The following is a 23,532-nucleotide window of genomic DNA, read 5'->3' on the forward strand; positions in this document are numbered from 1 at the left end:
GTGATAAAATAATAATACTTTAACTGTTATAAATCAATTCATTTCAAGTTTGTTATAAATTTATTGTTAACTAGTTGTAATCGCGTAATTAAATTTACGTTAAAATATATTTGTAATTTTTTACAGTTTTTGAAACCGCGTATTTATTGAAATAATTAATCTACTCTTCGTATAGTTTAGTTGCCACGGAAGGATGTAAAAATTAAGCATTATTAAAAAAACGATCTTGTCTTTACTGCCAAACCTTGATTTTGATTATTGGTCAGCACCCCTTTACCAGTTTTCTTGGGATAAAACCTACGTCAAAGAGCTGATCTCGGAGCTGATAAAAGTTAATGCTTCACTGTGTAGGACATTTTTTTGAAACAAGATTGTAAGAAATTTGTATTATCTAGTATACCAATTTCATTGGGAAAATCGTTACACTCTTGATGGCCCAATACCAAAAACGAAGGCTTTTATTTATTTATTTATTTAGTCTTACGGTAGAGGCCCCAAAAAATTAAAGTTTTGTGTACAATTCACATTATACAAAAGGTAATTATACTTAAATTACTGGAAAAAAGGAAATTAAACATAAATACAGAGAGCAGTAATAAACTAACTAAATTAACATTGCTAGTATCATTTGTCGACATCATTTAATAACAACTTAAGATTATTTCTAAGTTCATCAGATAAACTAACACCTATTATTTCAATTTGCGGAAAGGAGTTTGCAAAACTCTTATAATCGGGGAGTGTTGTAAATAAGTATAACGTTTTATACAGTTTTATACTAAAAGATTGACTAAACCTAAGAGTTCTTCCAGGAACATTAAATGTTATTAATTCAACCAAATACGACGAGTCAATACAATACAGCCGTTTAGAAGTTTATGAAAAAAGACAAAATCGAGAAACTGACGACGAGCAAGCAAAGTATTAATTTTGAGGGCATTGGTGTTCAAAATCAAACTATAGCTTTATTGGAAGGTGGTTCGATGATGGTAATTGAAAATTGACGCTTTTCTAGGTTTCTTGCCGCCTCATCTCGTGCAATTTTTCTAAATCAAAAACCTTCTTCCCGGACATACGTCCAACCAGATTTTCGAATTTTGATGAACACATTACAATAGAATAGAGACGTACAGAAGATGCATTAAATCAAGAATATTTTGAGGAAGTAGATGCGCGGTAGTTACAGATAAACGGATAAATAGTCCTATGAAAGGAAACGACAGATAAAATACCTTCATCGTGAATAATTAGGCATGCATGACGATTTATACAAATTTCACATAAATATGCAATTTTTAACATAAAACGGCACCACCAGTGTCATTTTTGCAAGGTGTTTATAATACCACTTTCGTTTTTTAAGTGAAAATTAAATTACCTTAACATGCGTTTCCACATATGACAACGGTTAAATGTGCATTAAAAAGTTATCACGTTCTTTTCTACAGCTGTTTGCGGAACTTAGCACGTTAAGATAATTTGCATATCAATCCAATATCTTAACAAAATATCTTTTTTAACAATCAGTGAAAGTGAACGCGTCCGATTGTGTGACGATTTCCGATTTACTTATTCATAATGGTTTCAGTTTTGGTAATCATACGAATAATATTGTTCTTTATCCTTACAGATGGCAAAACTGCGAAAACGCTAATACGTACTAGAATTTACATGAATTAAGGTTGCCTTAAGCCCTTAACAGACACATTATCAACATAAAAATGAGTATAGGTAGTTAGAAACGAAAATGGATATACAGTTAATTACTGATATTGTTAACGATTTCATAAAACAGATAAGAATTTTGTCCTTTGAAATTTGTAATTAAAATTACACTACAACAGAAAAATACAAACAGCTATAAACGAGTAGTTAATTAAAATTATGATAAATTTTATTAATTAGCCACCGATTAATGTGTATTATTCTGTTAATATAATGTTATGTAATAAAAGTTGAGTGAGGGACAGATGCCATCTTATCTAATGCCTAGTAGAAAAAGTTACAGACAGATAATTGCTTAAATTTTGTATACTTATTTCAAGGTTTGTTACAGTGAAGGAAGGTCGTGTTGGCATTTTACCCCTTTAGGAACCTAAAGTTTAAAATGGTTATAAACTATAAAAAACAAGCATGATCTACAAAACAATAAATTTGAATTTTCTGGAGCTTTGTATACCTACTATAAATAATATTAAATTTGAATATATGACTTACTTTTCTTTCTAATATAAACACAGGATGTAATTAAAAGGGGAAAATATAACTACTAACATAGATAAAACAGCTTTTTTCTCCTAATTAGTAGGTAGATTTGTGATTGGTCGCAAACATCCTTAATTTGCATTACCTTTAACCTTATACCAACGGGAACGAAATACGCAATTGCATATTCACAACGTATATTTCCTCCAGATTTAAAGGCCATATCGTCTCCCTATGGACTACTTTTTATTTTTTGGAAGTTGAGATATACGGAATAAACTAAAACAAAATATAATCATGTAAGTGCCCGATCATCACAAGATATCTATTACTGTTAAGCAAGGAGTTGCCTAATTTAGTAATAAGACCCTTTCTTTGCGATATATCCATTCATTTAATTCGAGCAATTTATAAACATTTAGTAGAGACAATTAATAATACGTTATGTAAAATGTTACGGTATCTGTACCTATAATACTGCAAACTGCAATTATAATAGGTATGAAGAATTTTCATTTAATTATTTCTTTCACTAAATACATCGTTGGAGTACTTCTTATTAGATATTCTGACATGATACTTAAGAAACAGCATTTTTTCTACAGGACCATCAGCATGTTCTTTTTTAATAAAACGGACTAAGATGGTTTTTAGGGAAATTCGTCTAAAGAAAAAAAAATTCTCCTTATGTGATGGTTTTGTCCGTCTGTCTGTTTCTCTTCTAACTCGAGGACGAAAAGAGGTAGCGATGTGAAATCTTCGCAAATCGATTTCTACGAGTTCAAGGATCACTGCTATTGAATATGGGCCGGATTAAAAGTCTCGTTTCCGAATACGAGTCGAGTGTAAAAGAATTCCCCTACTGAAAACCGTATGCGATTCTTCGTATCTTGTTATATTTAGAGATATTTTTTTGAAATTTTCGGAAAAGCTGAATCTGTTACCAGAATTTCCGTAACTTATTTACTACTTGATATGTTTATTTTAATTTTAATATACATTACTTAATTTACTTAGTTCTTATGGGCGTCATATTGGATTTTTACGGAATGAGATATAGGACAAAAAAGAAAAATAATGACGTGTCACAGATTTTCAAAATCAAACGTTTTACATTCATTTCTCAACAAATCATACATGGGCCGCTAGATCTTGCTGAATCAACATATGGCTATGATGGCTAGGCATTGAAATGAGTTTCTTTCTTTCCTCTGGCTCATTTTGTAAAAAAACGACGCCCATGAGAAATAAAGAAACTAGTAGTCTGTGGCTTCTACATCTAGCGTATTATGGAAATTTGGATAATAGGTTCAGATTCTCTGCAAAAACTGGCCATAGAAGGTGCTAATCGTCCATTTCTAGAGAAAATGAAAACGACATTTTCGGTGATATCAGTTATTTTCAAAAATTCCAAATGTCTTTTTTTGTTACAAAAAGGGGAATTCTTTCCCCATTCAAGCCCGCTCGCCGTTATAGAGATCCCAATGGTGAGCCACGAACTTGTACCACCCTGTACATATCCAAAATTTGAACAAAATCCGTCGAGCCGTTATCTCAGAAAATTTCCACCGCACATACATACAGACGGGAAACATTTTATTCTTTAAAAGTTGCTTAAATTTGTCTGAAACGTCGACATTTGATAAAATTTTACATGTCCAAAAAACGGTGACCGCAATTCGTATTATCGGAATATTTATTTAAGTAACTTTATCACAAACCGTACCTATTTACGTAAAAAATACAAATTTGGTAAAATACCTTAGAATTGATTTTCAGTTGTAGTTTTTCAATGGAATTTCTACCTTCGATCCCGCACTTTCAGTTTTTGGGAATTAACCGAATAGGATGTGCACTTTAAAAATATCTAATACAAAAATATATATGCCCCTCTTGACTCTGTAGACGTACGCCCCTGACCACAATTTTAATGTATGTTGATTGGTAGCAAACTTTAGATACCCTAAAACGCTTCTTTAAATAGTTTTTTGTAGATATACTTATTCAGTGTTCCATCAGATAACATTTCCGCCCTGTAATGTAATTTTGTATAAGTATAAGGCTGATCTCTCCGCCCGTGAACACGATAACTACCAAACGCTTGGGCCGATTCTGTTCAAACTTTGCACAGTAACACGCCTATTGAAAATGAGTTAAATGCAATGACCCCGTATTCAAACGTCAAAAATAGCAAGCTTATATTCTCCTGTGATTTCCATGAAAACAATACTCTATTGCTCATTTTATTTCGTGCTCCGCGTCCCATTTTTAATAAGAATGACCTATGTTATTGGAATGCAAAATGATCTCTTTCACTTTATCTCTTTGCCCTTAAAACGATCACTTTATCTACGTTTACGGTTAAAAAGACGCCTAGCTTACTAATTCAAACCTATTAAATGTCATCTAGAACTAAATTCGTTCAAATCGATTTAAAGTTGACGTCTCAATTAAGATTACAGTAAATAGTAAAACAGGATGCTACCCTATAAACGGCCAACTAGCTCAGGGTTAAACAAGAAAATACAAACTTGAGATCTGTCACAGAGGTAGTTCGTTCTGGACATTTGATTTTCGTTGCACGTTGAGCGGCATTCAATTTCTCACTCAGTATGAAATTCAGAATATACGAGGGTAGTAAGACAGTAAAAATCAATTTCTGAACCACCAGAAACATTGGATTATTCTGAAAGATCAATATGAAAATAATAATTGTCTGCACAATTGGATAGCGTAACATACAAAATATTCCCCCAAATACACTCAAAATTGTAACTTACGTTACTCACAAATCTTATTAACTTCACTATACAACTGAAATTCCCCAGTTTAACAAAACCCAAAATCAAGAATGATCAACTTTACTAACAAACGAAATACTGAATCATATAACAGTTTTCTACAAATTTCGCACGCAGAAGGCCAAGTTTAAGTAAAAGATATAGGTAAGGCACGCTTACCTTGAAATAAAGCTAGACGTCGACGCCAAGAAGTGAGCTCAATTCTCGCATCCAAAACTTTAAATCAATAAAAAAAAAGTCCCAAGTCGCAGGGCTCGGTTTAGTTTAATAGTGCCTGAAGGGCCTCGCTATACTCGTAATGTGCTTCTATACCAGATGCGGTACGTAATTTGTCCATTCCAACAACAGATGCGGCCAACTATTCAAAAGTTTCAACAAGTAAATATACCGTAAGCAATAGAAAATAAATCGTTACAACCTACAGAAGTTGCGTTTTGTAACATAGGTGAAGTTGATTTTCATTCTTCGCTAACCATTATTTTGGTACCATTTGACAAAATGTTGATTAAATTGTGTACATGAAATGGAATTTACACGAAAGGCAAACAATAATAAACAATAAGACCAAAAACAAACCTGTGGTCTAAACTATATACATAGCTTATGCCCTGCATGTCCATCAGTAGGACTTGAGTGAAAGATGGTGCAATGCAACAGCAGCGTTGTCGATTTTTCCTTCAAGATGTGTAATTGATGCTGCATCATAAACTGCATTATACTCCCTAAAGTGAAACAGAAATCCTTTGCTGAATCAACCCCAGATATTCTTATGTATAGTAATGATCAACTACGTCAGATGTTTTCCACAGGTACTTAAAAAGCATAACAATAAAGTGTAGGTAAATTCTACAACTAAGGAAGTGTCGTTCTGTGAAATATTAACGTATAGGTATGTACGGTTAACGTGAATTCAACTATTGTGGGCACGTAGAAAAGTCATTACCTTTTGCAAATAACAGATACAGAGATTGATGAAGGAAATTGCGTAGGTATAACAGATTGACATTAATAAGTTATGCAAATCTATCATTAAATTTTCATATTGTATGCAATTTATGGCCCTACTTACATCACCACAGGAAGACAAACACTCCAAGACCATGATTAAAGCTATACCGCAATAAAATTTAATTAACTTAGAACGTAAAGCATCGCCTTCTAAGTAGCGGCGTAGCTTTGGATTTACCTTCTTTTTGAAGATAATGCACATGGATGACAAATGAAATTGTTTCCGATGGCCGAACATTGTTAGTAAATCAATGCGGACAAAACGCACCGACTAATGCTGTTTACATCTCTGATCACGCGACGATTTTGTATATTGATCCCTGTGATTGTTCGGTAATAGCTTTAAATATGTCAATAGATGCTAATGGATGCACGAACGTAAAAATCTAGTTTAGTAACTCTATTCCAACTGGCCCTGCACCTGCCATGACAACTAATTAACGATCACAACAAAAATGCTAATAGATTTTTTGATTTAAATATGTGACCTTAGAATCGCTATTAATGCATACCTCATGAAATCATTTTTTTAATTGCTGCCAGGAAATGTACTTAATCAATACATGACATATTAGCGAATGTTAAAACGGTATGGATAATGCCTATAATTTTCAAAAAAAAAAAACTTTATGACTGTTAATGAATACCTATTATGAAACTTCGCTTAGAGAATAACTTTTTATTAACGCTTTTAACAAAAGCTTTAACGACTTTTATGAATGTTTTAAGTGATTCGTCCAAAGAAATGTTGACCCGTTAAATAATTAATGCGGTATATATACACAAAATCATTTTGGTGCCCTCACCTACCTACTTTGTTTCTTTTGACAAATTTTTTTCGAAACGTCTGGACAGAATGATATTTTCAAAAAGCTCTATAGGTACGTATATTTAGGAAATAGGATTTCACGACATTTATTTATTGTAGGTATATCTTGTTCAAAATCAAAGAAGTTTCTTCCGAAACTCTTTCAATAAAATTCCTGTATTGAATGTCGAGCTTTTTAGTTTGATACGATGACCATATGATCGCTAGGGGGGAAATATGCTCGGAAATATGTATGTACTCTAAAACAGAAAAACAAGATTTTCAAACAAATTTCAAGTAAAATGACTTTTTACTACCGTAAAAATCATCATAAGAGTAACACTTTTATTAAAAGCAAAACATTTTTTTTTCAAATGTAAAATATTATATTAAATTTAAAGTCATTGTTATGCCTACATAATATATTATGCACCAACCTTACAGTGTGTTTATATTAATTCTTCAATGTCATACTGAATTATTAAAGCAGAAAGGCTTAGCGTGTCACCAAAAGAGAAAAATAATCGATCCTCAAAAATAATCGTCCCATAAATTTCGTCCACGAAAGTCCGCCTTCGGAATACTCATTGTTACGAAAACTCCCATCCAAGAAAAACTGACAAGCACCAGAATTATTCGGAAAGTTTATGTTCAAGTTCAACAATCATTATCCACCAAGAAACTTGCTCCTGTAATAATTGGCATGAACGTGTTTCTGATTTTCCTTCTCTTTTTGTACAGCGTGGTTTTTAAGGGTCGCTGGAGGATTTTTACACAGTATTCACAGACTTGTACACAGTTCGCTCCACTATACTTTCTAAGTAAAAAAATGTTTCCTTTACAAAAGTCTATAGTAAGTAGGTTCCTACATCCATCTTGAATATTTTCTGAATAACTCCTATTTTATTGATTTGATTCCATCTGTTCAAGATATTTTTAGTAGTAGATCATCACATTATGATAATGGAAATTTAAACAATATGGGTTCATTTAAAAGAACTACCTCCCGGCGGTATTTACCGAAGTACCCACATTCTCAAAGTTTCGAAAGTGACCTCTACGTATAGTCCTTATAAGACTTTATCTTTGTAATTAGAATTCCCCACGCGAATTTTTTCTGGGTGGCGAATTTTCTTTAAGATAAGAGAGGAGCACATTCACCCACGTAGAAGTTCAGTTTTCCATGGACAAATTTTTTGGGAGAAGGGGGGAACTTTCAAAGAGAAATAGTCCATGGGATATTTCCGGGAATATATTGGGGGCGAATTCTCCGTAGGTATTATATTCTCTGGGCAAATTTAGCTGGGGATGCAAATATTCCTTGGCCGACTCTTTAAGGGTGCGGGTATGAAGAAATTTAACCCATAATTAACTTTTGAAATTAATATCAATCTCTTCAAAACTTAAGGTGTTTTCGTTGTGCTTTTATTCTTTGTGCGTGCTTTTCAACATTTATTGACAGTTGACATCGAACCATACGAACTTATCAACGGCCCTACGCTCACGTTAGAAAGAGAAAACCATAGCCAACTATGCATTACCATCGAATTCCCGCTACTCCCGCAGTATTGTTGTTAGTTTACATTTAAGGAAGTATTAAAACACTCGCGTGCAGACCAAAGCAAAGACATTTGTACGTTTTGGAAAAAAAAGATTTGAATTTGTTAAAATCAACAGGGTGGTTCAAATTCATGGCTCACCATGGAGATCTCCGTAACGGTGAGAGATACTGTGTAGGTAAAGTGGTGGTCAAGCTGCCCCTTTTTTGCGACGCATCGGAAATTTTTGGAAAATCTTTGAAAATAACTAAGATATCACCGAAAAACTAAAAAAATTAAATTTCGTTTCCATTTTCACCTTTTATAGGCACTTTTTCCGGAGAATCTGAATCTATTATCAAAATTTCCATAAGGCGCTAGAAATAGAACCTACTTCTTATTTCTTATGGACGCCATATTGAATTTTTACAAAAAAGCTTGTAGCTTCTACATCCAGCATGTTATGTAAATTCTGATAACAAAGTCACATTTTCCGTGCCCTTGCTAACGGAAACCGTCCATTTCCGACCGTTTAATCTAGGGAAAATGAAAACGAAATTTGACATTTTCCGTTTGTCGGTGATAACTCAGTTATTCTCAAAGATTTTTCAAAAATTTCATGCGTTTTTTTAGTCATGAAAAGGGGCAACTTTGCCCACATTTAACCTATACTGTATCTCTCACGGTTACGGAGATTCCAATGGTAAGCCACGAATATGGACCGTCCTGTACACAGGTTCGAAAAATTAAAAAAGCAAAGTATTGACCCTGGTATTGACAGTTTTTACACAAGTCATATGTTTTTTGCCGTCAATTTTTAAACGAACGCAGGTGTTTTTCGCCTTTCGTTGTTTACAAAATCAGATCTATTCTCCATTTACAGTTTGTGAGATATGGGTCATAACGTTGTTTTAAGGCACCATCTGAAACCTACAATTAAACCTAATCTGTGACAACGCGTGCAGGCTATGGAAATCGTTAGTGGATTGACTTCTGAAAATCCAAGCTTACCAAAATATTATGGAATACAGAAAAGCTAAAGTATTTTTCGAATATAGACATTTGACCCTCCCCTTTCCTATTATTTTACATGGTTTGGAAAAACCCTATTTTTCATCCAAACTTCCTGATTTTTTTGTTTCATTTGTCGTTATACTACTACTATCTACTAAATATCTAATAATAAACAAGGGATCCCATTTAAAATTCAAAAGTTGTTTCAGGTCATACCGAAAGTTACAAAAACCATTCTCTACTTAATTTATGCATACCTACTTGCCTCCCATACACAGTTGCCAAATTCACTAAATTCGGACAAATACTGTAGACGTTACAACTTGGGGCGTTTTTTAAATTACACCCTGTATGTAAACAATTTACCCCAAAGAGCATATTACTTCCTGAGATATTGCCGTTTCCCATTTTTATTTGGGCGGCAGACACCGCGATATCAAAATTGAAAGCTGATCGTCAAGCTTTTGGTATGTACAATAGCATTGTCTATTTCAGTGTCAAGTTGCAATATGAAATTATGGGGTGTGTATGGTGGCGTTAGGGTACCTATTCCACACTATCGAAATAGTTTTCGGTTGACGGTGATATTTTTAGTAATCAATTATGACCTATGTCATATAGTTTAAATTTTAAACGTCTATATACAGTGGAAACATACCGGAAACTTAAAATGACTGGAAATAGCTTTGAGGGAAAGTTAAAGATACAAAAACAGCATATGCACGAACTTCGGTATGTAATGTGCTAAAATTTGCTCTAGATTTCCCTTTGAAAAACTTCAAATAAATTGTCTCGCACCCCCACGTATAGGCAAGTAATCGGCGATAATAGACACGATATGAAAAGAACACAACTTCATTTTTTCACCGACAACAAATTATTTTGGTATTCCATTTCAACCCATTTACCCACTTTTGTATGTTATATAGATAAACGGCCGCATTATTTTCTAACAGCGTGTCTGACATTGTAAAGCTTTTATCAATAAATATAAGGCTACCTTAATTGTATAGCAAAAGTACTAAACCTGATTAGTGCGCTATGCGGACGTTTACAACATTGTTTATCGTCAACACGACTGACGCGCCTTTTAATTACTTGCAGAATGCCACGACTCGGTTTATTATCGCAATGTCGAAATACGGGCCACCTACCTCAACTATCACCACCTTCATCGCCACTGAGCAGCCCCATCACAGACTTATCATCGAGAAGTGTCAGCTCATCATCGCCTCACTCGCCACTGTCAAGCTCGCGACACAGCGCCTTCTCATTAGTATGCCCAAGAGACTTTCATCGTACTAAAGACTTTTTGTCACCTAGAGGTAGGTAATAAGGAACATATCAAAGCGAAGGTAATACCATTCTTTCTCTGACAGAGATGGGATCGTTAATGTACGGTAATCCCTTCAGCCCCTTAGTTCCGGCAGCGTACGCACCATACGTTTGGCCACCACTATTTCTACCATATTCTTCATTGCACAGGCCTGAGACGCGCAGTCCTGAACAATCTAACGACCAAAGATACACACCGGAAAAGGCCAAAGTTGGTAAGTTGAGAACTTGTGAAGAAATTTGTTAGGGAGTATCTAATTATGCTTTCAGAGGAAGATACACCGTTAAATTTGTCGCTAAAGGGTAGATCGCGAACGCATAGTATTTGGTCACCGGGTAGCTTGTGCGAGCAAGAGATAAAGTCGAGATTGGAGGTAAAGCCGGATTCGAGCGTAGGGGTTGTAACGAGTATTGAGAATCAGTGGCGAACGTGGGACAATACGGAACGAGAACATCACGTCAAGATCAGTCCGGTAGGGTCCAGCGGAGAAAAAACATTTACGGTAAGTGAACATTACATCTATGACGAATAACTTAAACCGAAGACCCCTTTTTGCTAAAATCGTGAGTTGGAAACCTGGTTGTTGTACCTCACCTAGAAACATTTCCAAAGTTTTAGAGAAAATACTAGTTTGTATAATAATAAATGCATGTGAACATTGAAGTTGACGTTTGAAGGGGTATTACATTGGTGTAGGCTGACTCATCATGACTAATATACCTTCGTTTGAAATATATGTTTTGTGATATGGTTAGTGGTTACAAAGGATTATAATAAATGCAATAACTATCTCATTAAAGTTTGCCCCCACTTTTCATTTCCACTCAAATTTTACCACAAAAAAGGGCGAAACTAACGTTTTTCTTTTTCAATTATGCAAAAAAATCGTTTTAAACGTTTCACATAGTTACCAAAATGATTGGATCGTGTCTTTCAAGAATGTTTCCAAAATCCTACTTGTCAAATTACTTGAAGGACGCAGTCCGTATTGAATACATGTACAATAATTTACCTTTTACCTTATTTATACAGCGTCTAAATCTACCCGTTGAGCAGTTCAACCTTGAAAAACTCGATCCCCTTTTATTTAGGATTCATGGAATCGAATCAAAAATGACCGACATTAAAACCTGGATCGCAGCGAGTAGGTTGTTTTCAAAATCGCAAGAAATGTTGTGCAATCCAAATGACCGAGTTAACTTAAAATTATTATTAATTTATTTCGTGTTAGGCATTTTCACTTTCTATTGCCGCCAAAACCATTCCCTGTTGTGAATCTGAATCTCTTTGAATCCAAATGGTTGGGGATCCACACGCGAACTTTCCCAATGAGTTTGTTTTCTTCGGCTGATCGATTAACTAATTTCATTTAATTTAAATTCACGCGTTTCTCACTGAAGCACGAATTTTACACATTCTCAACGCATATCTTGGCCCACGGGAAATCGTACCGTATTATATTCGCGACCGCCCGTATAATATTTGTCCACGCTTACGAACTCTTTAGCAATCACCAGCGTAAAAATCTCGCCAGTTCAAAAGGGGGGTCCTGCTAATATGCTCTGATAGTCCAAAACGAATTTCTCTCTTATTGCTCGCAATGAGCTGTCTCGCTGCCGCGGCTCAAAACGAATTAATTAATGTCCTTTCTCTTGGAATCAATTAATCTCCCTACACACCGCAAAGTTGGCAGTACTGTACTTATTTCTCACGACCTTAAACTCATCGAGCGTCCTATTACACAAGTAAACAGTCCCATGACGCATCCTGCCTTCCTAACAAAATAAACATTTAAAGTACCAGATCTGATTTCTATTTCCCGTCATCTTGTAATAAAACTTACATGAAATGAAAGTTGAAAGTGTGCTCTATGCGATAATGAAGATAAATGATCAGGTTTTCAAGATGTATCCATTTGAAAATCGTTCAGTTTAACATGGGCTCCTATGGAGAAACGGCACAAATGACACAAACATCGCGATAATGTATTATATTCCTATCACTTTGGGATGAAACTGCCCTCTAAAGATTCCTTGTTTCATTAGGGGTCCAATGACATAAGGCATTCGGAGGCGACATTGCACGCGCAATGGAACAACACGCAGTTTTTAGACCAATGCGGTGCTCATGTGGATGTCCATTAACGAATGGAAAATTTTCCATTTATGGTGAAAACTCGGTTACTATAGGTGCACTTAGTCCAGCAATTCGTGCAATTGCAATGCTTTAACTTTGTTTTTTCGACGCACACCTTTTTGCAAATTTTTCCAACCGAATTTAAATAACACGCAGGTTCAAATCACTTCCCACGCACTGTATTGATTTCCTTTTATAATAATGTCGTTCACCGTCACTCACCAATAAAGTATTGGTCGTATCTTCACGTAATTCAATACATATTTCTACTGCAGAAATGTGTCCTGATCAAATGGACAGCCTTTTAAGCACATTTCACACGCCTTAGTACAGACTCATGATAAAAATATAATAGTAAAAATATAATATGAAGTATTATCATATGCAAGTTTCCTTGTAAATTATTAATAAAAAGTAATTAAATTTAAAATTAAAAAAAACGTAACGACCGTTACATTCATCACCTCCCATGCTTATTTATTTATTTTTCGAGTCTAGTTTGCTTAATTTGGCAATTTATGGTTTCCACCATGTCTTTATCTTCATTAGGCCTATATACTCCTATGATTACTATTTTATGGTGTCGGATTTCATTTGGAGTGTAAATATTCGTTCACTTATCACTTCCTAGTTTGTTATAAATAGTTAAAAACCCTTCCTGTAGAAAGTAAATTTTGTTCTCTACGGCATCGGCACAGGTAAAAATTTTACTGTAACAGTTAATTTTTTGGAATGAAATAATAAATACAACGGCTAGCTTAGTAATGAATAAATGTTTAGTGACTCTTAACTTGAGGAATTTCAATTTCCAATTATAATCTGAAAAGCAGGTGTCAAATTCTTGACAGAATAGCTTCCTAGCTGAAACCAAAAATTGCCAACATATGTACGCACTTACAGACAGGAAAAATGTATTCTTTAAAAGTTGCTTAAAATGGTCTAAAACGTCGACATTTGATGAAATTTTGAAATGTTCAAAAAACGGCTATCGCAATAGCTACCTAGCACATGCTAGGAAGCTAATAAGACCTGATACTGTGGTTTGACCACTCCTAAATAGTTACTCATATAAATTGAATTGATTGAATATATTATTGCAAATAATCACGTTCCAACTCATTACTTCATGTAATTAATACAAAATAAAGTTAAAATCCTGTCTTGTGATCACGTTGAAATCTAATTAATTACCTAGATTTTTATAATATTCGTATCTAAACACCTCGTACAAAATCCTATTCAAAAAAATTTACTCGTCTTTGGATGTCAAATTAAAAAAAAATTAACCCGCACAAAAGAATGGTAATAATGATCTAAATTCTAAAAGTTCACTTTCACAATGAATGAGAAAAATCTTTGGTTTGGGTTCCTTTATCATTCATAAAAAATACTCAAATTTTTCGCCGCAAATTGAAATCTTCAGGAATGTTAGAATAACTTTAAGTGCGAATTTCTTATACAAAACGGTCGACTCCTATTTTGATACAATATAAAAAATTCCATTAACCTACATTTTTAGGCTATCATCACAAAAACGTTTGTGGTCGCTTTTGCGGCCATAAAGTTTCACTTTATTGTACGCTTCTGTCAAACTTTACTTTATTGTACACATCTGTCAAACTGTACTTATTTGAAACTGATGTGTGAGAACCAGTAATCTGTTTGATAGAAAGCGTCTATCTGGTCTGTCCCCTTCAAGGATTGGTCCATCCACGTGCGTTTTTTTCATTTTCAGACTTGTAGGAATGTTTCACACTATTTTGCGTAATCACAATGTTCACATTTAAAATTATAGTTTGACGTTTCAATCTTTGCTGCTTGCAGAGACCTTTTTGAAGTGTAGAACCAAAACATGAGGAAGGTGTTATTGCTTACATTATTATACGAAAAATCACCAGCAATTAACCGAGAACACAAGCAGCTACCTATACCTACCATCATAGTAGGTAATCAGGTTTCTAACAATTGTACGTTAACTATAAGGTCTTGGAAGCCACAGTTACGAAGGGCCTATTGCATTTGACATTATTAAAATCTTGTGCAACCGAGGAAGTTGCGATTGTACTTTTACTCTCAAACGCCTGCTTTTATATCATATATGACTTAGGGTCGCAAGCGCAACGCTTGCAGCTTCCAAAATTTCATTTGGGGTATCTGAACTGTCGCTATCACCCATTTTGGTACGCACAAAACACACGCAAAGATGCTAATTATAATTACATATGACAGGAATTGCTTTGTTTTTAATTGTCTAAGATAACTATGATTTTCAGAAAAAATATGTTTATAAGCAAATTTTTGAATTCTTTTTTGATGATCGCCTAAAAAATGTTGTGTGCACCTTGGCCAAAAGTGATTTGTTAGGCCTCATCTGAATTGCGGCCTCGGCTACCGCCTCGGCCACAAACAGCAGCTTCGGCCAAAAAAGATCACTTTTACGGCCTTGGTACACAAATAACTATTATCGATGAGTTGAAATATTCCCGCATTGACAACTGATTTTCTCTGGAAAACCTTTGTCTGGTTACTAATTGAAAGTGAAAAGCAAAATTATTGACAAACTTGATATCGACACAAGCGTGTTTTAGGTTTCTCACAATTTATTAGTTCTAATTATTTGGTGTTTTTCTGGAAAAAATTTACCCAGGTTCCGCAATATGGAGATGTCCAAAATTACCTTTATTCTTAGGACTTAGGGTTTTCAGTTATCGAAAGCACAAAATGAATCGATTTTAACCTTTCTACCGGTTGTCTTTTTATTTATAATGTTGTGTGGACCTTGTATACTCAAAGTAGATGCACAACTTTGATTAATAAACAGGTTTTTAACGTAACTAGCCAGTTTAAAAATAACGCAACGCAATGTTATGCACCTTGGACCCCAATGCTTTCGTGGTAACAATGCATTTGCATACGAGCACCACAATCCAAAAATCCACCTAAACGAAAAAGTTCGCTTACGTATTACTACGGTAACGCTTCGCACTGTTCACGGTTGAAAATTATATCAGCCGCCCATTAGTTTTTTCTATCCAACGAAGTCCCCTTGTTGCTTCAAAACCACCTTCTATTAATTGTCTTATTCGAAAGGATAGTTCCCACTAAACACATTCGTCGAAAAATTCTTCGGTTGCGAGGTCAAAGATTCTCCCATGCACTGCGGTTATATGGTTTTCAGTTCGAACTTTTAATTGACAAAGAAATGTTACTCGATCTCCAAAATGGCGTACAAAATTTTCACAATATCCGCCTTGACAGTTTGGCGAAGAATTTATTTATACGCATACAAATCTTCGCGCTCACGATACGTAAATTTGCACCAAAGATACGACAATACTAGATCGAAAAATGTAGCACTCGATCGGCATGGATTTTACTAAGAGTCTCGCTCTCCCAGATTTTTACTTAAATACCTCGCCGAATCCTAAATACCAAACGATTTAATCGCAACTTTTGCGGAAAGACTGCCCCTCCCGCATTTCTCTCAGCTTTTCGCGACTGTTGAGGTCTGTGACATCGTGGCAACACTGTGATGACGCTCGAAAATAAGTTCTGTTCTCTTTCCTTATGAAGCGGTACACGTATAAGATTTCCTATACCAGAAATTTTGGAAATTTAACAAAAAATCTTTAAAGCCTAAAGCGACCACCTGTTACATAATTTTTTCCATATCTCTATAGCTTTACATTTTTTCCGTAACTGATTTTACATTTCATGATCCACATCTCATGCTCAATTGCAAAATGCAGTTGGAAAAAATCTTAGGGAAAGAAAACATGACACTTGACATCTTCTTGTTCCCCCGGATTTCCATTGTGAAGATTCGAAGGTCGAGGACTGTGAAATTCTATAAGAAATGCACGCGATGCTCGAGGAAAATTGGATTAATCTTATCACATATTTACAATGCGAAATGTTGCCAATCTAAATATGTATCCCCAAAATTTCCCCAATTTCCGTTTCAAATGGGGGACTTTTGTAGGTAAGCTCCGAGGTTTAAAACCTATTTGATCAACGTCTACCATTACGTTTGCATCCATTTGCTTGAAAGAAGCTGTGAAAAATGTCATGTAATATATTTCAATATTAATGGGAACTGGGAAGTACCGATAAACACCACCGCCAAACAATTTCGCAACCCCAACATTTCCAAATCGTAACTTCCTGCAAGGGACATGGACACATCGCAGATTTGTTTTATTAGTTTAAAGGTCCTTGTGCATTTGCATTCATTCTGATTTTGTATTACCTCATTACCGACAAACCCAACCCGAAAAACTGCCCTGCTTAACAAAATTATGCTAATAACTTATTTACATAATTGCGATTTGACCAACCTTTTAAAATTCAGAATGAAAGAGTACGATAAAAGTGAAGAAAAAACTGGCACGCCGTTCATTAAAATCGTAGTATAATAACCTGATTTTGCAAAGCGGTGCACCAAACGGCATTTTAAATCAACCCGACATTTAAATTTTCATATTAACGAATTCATAAACGGAATTTAATAACGGGGTATCGCCATATCGACACTTTGTCTTTATTGATTTCTAGTACTTTAATTGCCAAAGCCCTTAATTATTATGAGACTTTTACAGTAACAATCGTCGGCTTTGACAGCGATATTATTATATGCAGCAAATCTAATGATTTTCATACAAGGTGCAGACTATATGAAAACATTCAGCGACGGCATTATAATTACCAGCAAACAATATTAAAAATTCAGTTCATTTCAACAAACCCAGCGGTTGAAATTTTTATTTGTACAACGAACTATACCACGTAGGTACTCCTCATAACAATATTTTTGTTTAAATATTGAGGAGCTATTAAATAAAGTATAGAGGACTGTGTACAAATAAAAAGAAAACGCAAGTAATTACACTTTTATGTTGGGATTTGAGAAATTGTTAGGGAAATAATTTAGAGTGTCTTTAATTGGAATAAAGCACAATTCGTGTGAACTACGGCAGCTTACAACCAAAAATACTAATTTTTTTATACATTTCTAAATAGGCTATTAGTAAATAACAGGCCTTTTTCTCCATTCAGCTACCTACACATTTGGCTTATGTATATTTATTATCACAATTCTAACAGAAACTAAGAAATGAGTATTATCTTCCATTAATTACTTTAGAAATTATTCAGGAGCGTACTGGACTGATATTCTCGATTTAATTGGTTTATAATTGCTAAGTCTTTTATCATATTTTCTTATTTTCAATTCAAAGACTTTTTGTCACGCTACTTTATCGGAAATTTTTTTGATTTATTAAATGATGGCTCCGTGTAATTAGAACTCGCTGGGAATCGATCCCCCTTTATATGGCCGATGTCCATGATTGAGAATAGCTTAAATTAGGCAAGCTAGTTTCTAAGTTAGAACTTCGACAGTGAAATTATTCATGACTGAATAGTTTTAATAGCAGTAATCATAATATAAAGTTTCAAGTATTAAAATATTATAAATCCATGCCGTGCCGTAGTAAAGTTGGAAGTAGTTCAGGTTACTTTTGTAACCATTTTATTATTGAAAGCATTATCTCTGTGCTTTTTATCGACTGATTCCGTAGGCTTAATAATTTAATCATTTTCTTGCTTACAGTGTCAACAGTGTGGGAAATCGTTCAAAAGATCGTCCACACTTTCGACCCATTTGCTCATCCATTCCGATACCAGGCCGTATCCTTGCCAGTTTTGCGGGAAGCGCTTCCACCAAAAATCTGATATGAAAAAACACACCTACATTCACACCGGTAAGTAGATTTCTCATTGAAGCGCTCGTCGATGCAAACGGATGATACAACAATCAGGAAAAATTCGGTACAACACACGTGCCACATGCTTTTGTCCACGCGGTCTACAACACGCAAAGCTCCATTAGTGGAACCCTCTTTCAAATCAATTATTGATTCACTTGCTTTATTCCTGATTACAGGTATTCCGAGATTTATGACTCACTTTATTTCATCGTCGAATACAGTCACTTAACATAATTTCACTACCTGCACATATGTGCGTTCGTTCTAATAAATAAAGTGAATTAAGATTTAATGTGCGGCAATCAATTCTGATCTATTAAGCGATTAGAACAAAATTTATGCCGTTCTATATGGCGCTATTATCTCGAACATTGTAGTTTGCGTGGGCAATTGCTTATTCGTAACTATACATTTTCAAATTACGATGACCAAGCAAAAATTAGTAATTAGGGGATTGCTTCCTGTAATAGCCAGCCAAGTGCGGTACGATCATTAATTAACTGCCACGCATTTTGAGAAAACAAAGTGTAATTATTTAACCAGTCGTTTACAAAATTCAATTTCGGTCTCACAAATCATTCACTTGATGCTTATTAGACACTCAGCTTCCCTATCTTTTATTATCAAGCAAAAGCTTGCCAAGTTAAATTCGCCCCCAAAAACACTCGTCGTGAAATTCAAGAAACATTCGGAGACGAGTTCAGGAACATAGGATTTCAAATGGCTATTCAAAGAGAAATGCCTCAACAAAATTAAAAAGAAATTCGAGGAGAAATTAAAAAATAAGTTCTCAACGACATTCTAGAAGATTTTCGAAAAAGTGCAAATTTGAGGTGTGTTTCGAAATAAGAATTCCATTAAAAAACCTAAAGACTAATTCAAGATTAAATGAAAAACAATTCAAAGAAGGAGAATTTTAAAAAGAAATTTGAAGGGAAAAATTCAAATCTAAAGAGAAATTCGAAGGGGAACTTCAGAGGAAGAAGCAAACAAAAATTCAAAAATAAGTTGAACGAGAAAGACAAGAGAGGGATACAAAGATAAATTCATCGGAAAATCATAGGCGAAAATGAAAAAGGTATTGAAGAACACCTACACGGCAAAGTTTTAAGGGGAATTCAAAGAGCATTACGAAGCACTCAAAGAGAAACTGAAGGCAATATTCAAAGAAAAGTACCCCAATTTTGATAAGAGATTCAAAAAGAAATGTTCGATAACAGAGAAAGAGAATTCCGAACCGATTTTCATAATATTGGGCGAATTGAACGAAAATTTAAAGCCAAATTCAAAGGATAATGCAAGAACAGTTGGAAGAGGAAATAGAAGAAGTTTGAAAAGAAACTTGCAAGGATAAATTAAAAGTCAAATCGCCAAAAATAGTACTCACTTTTTTTAATTTCATAAAAAGTGAGACTTTGTTACCTACCTGTCAACAGAGATAAAATGTGAAATGTTTTTTATGTTTTTCTCATCACAGAAAAAAATTTATTCCTACCTAAACACCTCTAAAATTATCTCGATTATTTCCCATTACATTTACGTAACAAGGGCGGCCTAACTTCATAACTAGTACAGACGTGGTCACTCGCAACCGACAAAAGTACATTTTCTCTGCACAGAGACAGTAATAACTCAGGAAGGAAGTGACTAACCCAAAAAATCTTTTCTTATTCTGGTCTCGGGGCTGTGTTACACCGTATAAGAAGGGAACCACAACAACAAGAAGCTTAAACTTCATTTTTGAAAATGCGCTAAAAACCCTAAAAGAAACTGAAATTAAAAAAAAAACATTCGAAATGTAGAAGAGAAACTCAAAGAGAAATTCAAAAAACGATTACAAAAGGTATTCAAAGAACAGAAAATTCAACGAGTAATCCAAAAAGACATTGTCACAGAAAATTTTAAGAAAGTTTTGAATTTCGAATCAACAAAAAATTCAAAAAGATAAATTCAACAGAAAATTAGAGGGGGATATTTTAAGAGACTTGCATCAAGAAATTAAAGGGATTTTAAACGAAAATTGAAGAAGCGTTGAAGAGCGCTGAAACCTAGGGGGGAGCAACTTTGAATTTTTGGTGTACACCCCTCCGAATTAATTTGAATTAACGTGAATTAATTCGAATTAATTTGAATTAACGTGAATTAATTTGAATTAACCTGAATTAATTTGAATTAACGTGAATTAATGTGAATTAACGTGAATTAATTTGAATTAACGTCAATTAACTTGAATTAACGTGAATTAATTAGAATTAACGAGAATTAAGTTGAATTAAATGGACTTGTTTCCCCCTAGGCTGAAAGAGATATTTGATGAAAAAATTGGATAAGAAATTCGAAGTGTTCATTTATAACAGACGTACTTTCCTGCTGGCGGCCCAATATATTAATTCAGCACAGATTAAGGAAGAATTATTTTCAAGAATAACAAGAAAATGCAAACTAATACGGAAATATGTAGACTACTGCGAAACAAAACACAAGACAATTAAACAAACTAGGCAAGGTCGATGCATCAGCATTTCCTGCATACTTATGAAATTTATCTGCGATAAAAATAGCAAGTAAGCGCTTACAATAAACATTATCAGTTACCAATCGTTGAACTTTCGGTAACTTACCGGGTTTAAGATATACGATAATTCCCGGTCGAAATTACCTTGTATATTTTTGCTTGGGTAAAGCATTAGGCCTTACAATCCTAATGCTTCATTTGGTCGCGTTACCACAAGGGTTCCGGTCCCAGTAAGTGCTACATGCAAAGCCTCTTGTCCATCACGGACTAGTCTGCAATTGAAGAAGTCCATACCCAAGACGCAATTGCAGGAAGATGACCAATGCGAGGAAAGGTATCAAGAAGCAACAACACGGAATATAGACAATGAATTGGAAAAGGGTTACCGCCCGCCTTCTATATATGGAATCCAGGTACATACAAGGATTTCCTGTGAAATTGTGAAGAGCTAAGACATATGGTACCTTGAAATGCAAGGGAGGCATCTGTAAAATACTACATTCCCCACCATGTGGTGTTAAAAGAGGAAAGCTCCACCACAACATTACGGTTGGTGTTTGACGCCTCAACCACTTCCAGTTTAGGCAAAAGCTAGAATGAGATGATGCTGTAACTGGTCCAGAAATACAAGAAGATTTGTGTAGAAATGGGCAAATAAAAACCTCCAGGTTAACGTCAAAATTTACGGTTGCCCCGATGAAGTTGAAGAAAACTCTATCTGGGGTGGAGCTCAGTGGACCAGTACTGGCATCCAAGCTGTTAACAGGAACCAAACAAAACCCTCAACCTCAAGCAAACCGGTCCCTTAACAGCACCGTTAATTTACCATACATACGGGTAAATATAGCGGGAGCGGACTACGCAGAACCTAGGGATTTCTGGAAATATTGGTCAAACAAGCCACCACCAAAGGAAATGGGAGTCGAGCTGGAAACCGAAACATCGAGACCCGTATCACGGCTGCTGGCGGCCCAAGAGGTTTATGATGTTCAAAATACAATGTGGCTACAATGAAGTTGAAGAAAGTCCTGTCCTGGATGAAAGGGGACTACTAAGAGTAGGAGGCAGATTAAGGAATGCAGCCTCCATGTCCACACAAGAAAACCATCTCTAATAATTCCACCAAAAAGGTGTTTGGCCTAGGATGCCCATGCCAGATACTACCTGGCGTGAGTCGTGACCCAGCTCACATTCCCATTGGTACTACGAAAATACTGGATACTGCGAGCAACAAATCTGGTCCGTCGGGAAGGCCCCCCAATTAATTGAAGCAAGTTTCGAAGAGGAACACCAAGGAGAAAATCAAACAAAAACTCAAAGATAAGTTGAAAATGCAGGAGAAGTACAAAGAGAAATTCAAATTTAAAGAGTTTGAGAAAATGGCTATTAAAAGAAAAGTGGGATAGGACATTAAAAAAAATGTGAAGAACAATTCGATAAGGATTTAGAAGAGAAATTCAAAAAGAAGCTCAACAAAATTTTCGAAGAAAAATTTGGAGATTATTATACAAGAGAATTTTAAAAAGAAAGTAAATGAGACCTTTAAGTAGAAAGTCGAAGGAAAAACGAAAGCCAAATAAGGAAACATTAAAAAAACATAGGGAAATTGAAAAAAAAATTCGGAAAGAGAAATTCTAAAAGGATTCAGTCAGTAATTTTACGAGGTATTTCAAGAGACTAATTTCGAATAAAATAAAGAAAAATCAAGCCACGTTTGGAGAGTTATTGAAAAAAGATTTAAGGAGAAATTTAACAAAATGCAAATTAAAACAGAAACCCGAAGACAACTTAGACGGCCATTCGGAAAGAGGTTCACAATTAAAATAAAAAATGATCCATTAGACGACGTATTCAAATGAAAACAGAAAAAATTAATGAAAAATTCAAATTCAAAAAGAAAATCAATGAAAAATTCCATGTTAAAGAGACATTTGAAGAAAAAACCTCAATAAAATGTCAAACCATCAATTGAACTTTTAAGAAGAATTAAGAGAAGTTGAACTTGGAGAAGCAACACAAAGAAAAGCTGTATGAAATTCAAATTCGTAGAAAAACCCGAATTCGAAGAGAAATCCAAGAAAAATAAAATAAATAATGTACAGAAATTCAATTTAAGTAATTCAAAGAGAAACTCGAGGACAAATTCAAACAGCAACTCCAAGGGATTTTCAAAGATACGTTTAGAGCGAAATTTTTGGATTTCTGGATAACGATAGGAGGGTGGACCAGGTCCGCGCGTGCTTAGGCCTCGTATTCGGGCACTTCGTACTACCTGCCTTACTAAGAGTCATCTGACCCCTCAACGTCACTCAAGCTATTCTACACGTGAGATGAATCTAAGGATGCTAGAACAGAGACTTGGTAGGGAAAGCGGCTAATTGTAGCCATTTCCGGCCAGGATAA

The 23,532-nt window shown here is 34.8% G+C and overlaps 1 protein-coding gene across 1 annotated transcript in view; it reads left to right on the forward strand.

The window, feature by feature from the left end:
* The window catches only part of LOC116172753 (zinc finger and SCAN domain-containing protein 23-like), a 40,503-nt gene that overhangs the window by 3,325 nt on the left and 13,646 nt on the right, over positions 1-23,532 (forward strand). The window contains exons 2-5 of the mRNA XM_031490019.1: positions 10,479-10,699; positions 10,754-10,924; positions 10,980-11,212; positions 18,458-18,608. Of these exons, the coding sequence (XP_031345879.1) occupies positions 10,480-10,699; positions 10,754-10,924; positions 10,980-11,212; positions 18,458-18,608 (775 nt within the window). The 5' untranslated portion in view covers position 10,479. The remainder of the gene's footprint in view (positions 1-10,478; positions 10,700-10,753; positions 10,925-10,979; positions 11,213-18,457; positions 18,609-23,532) is intronic.

Source organism: Photinus pyralis, unplaced genomic scaffold, assembly GCF_008802855.1.
Source record: "Photinus pyralis isolate 1611_PpyrPB1 unplaced genomic scaffold, Ppyr1.3 Ppyr1.4_LG5, whole genome shotgun sequence".
NCBI lineage: Eukaryota > Metazoa > Arthropoda > Insecta > Coleoptera > Lampyridae > Photinus > Photinus pyralis.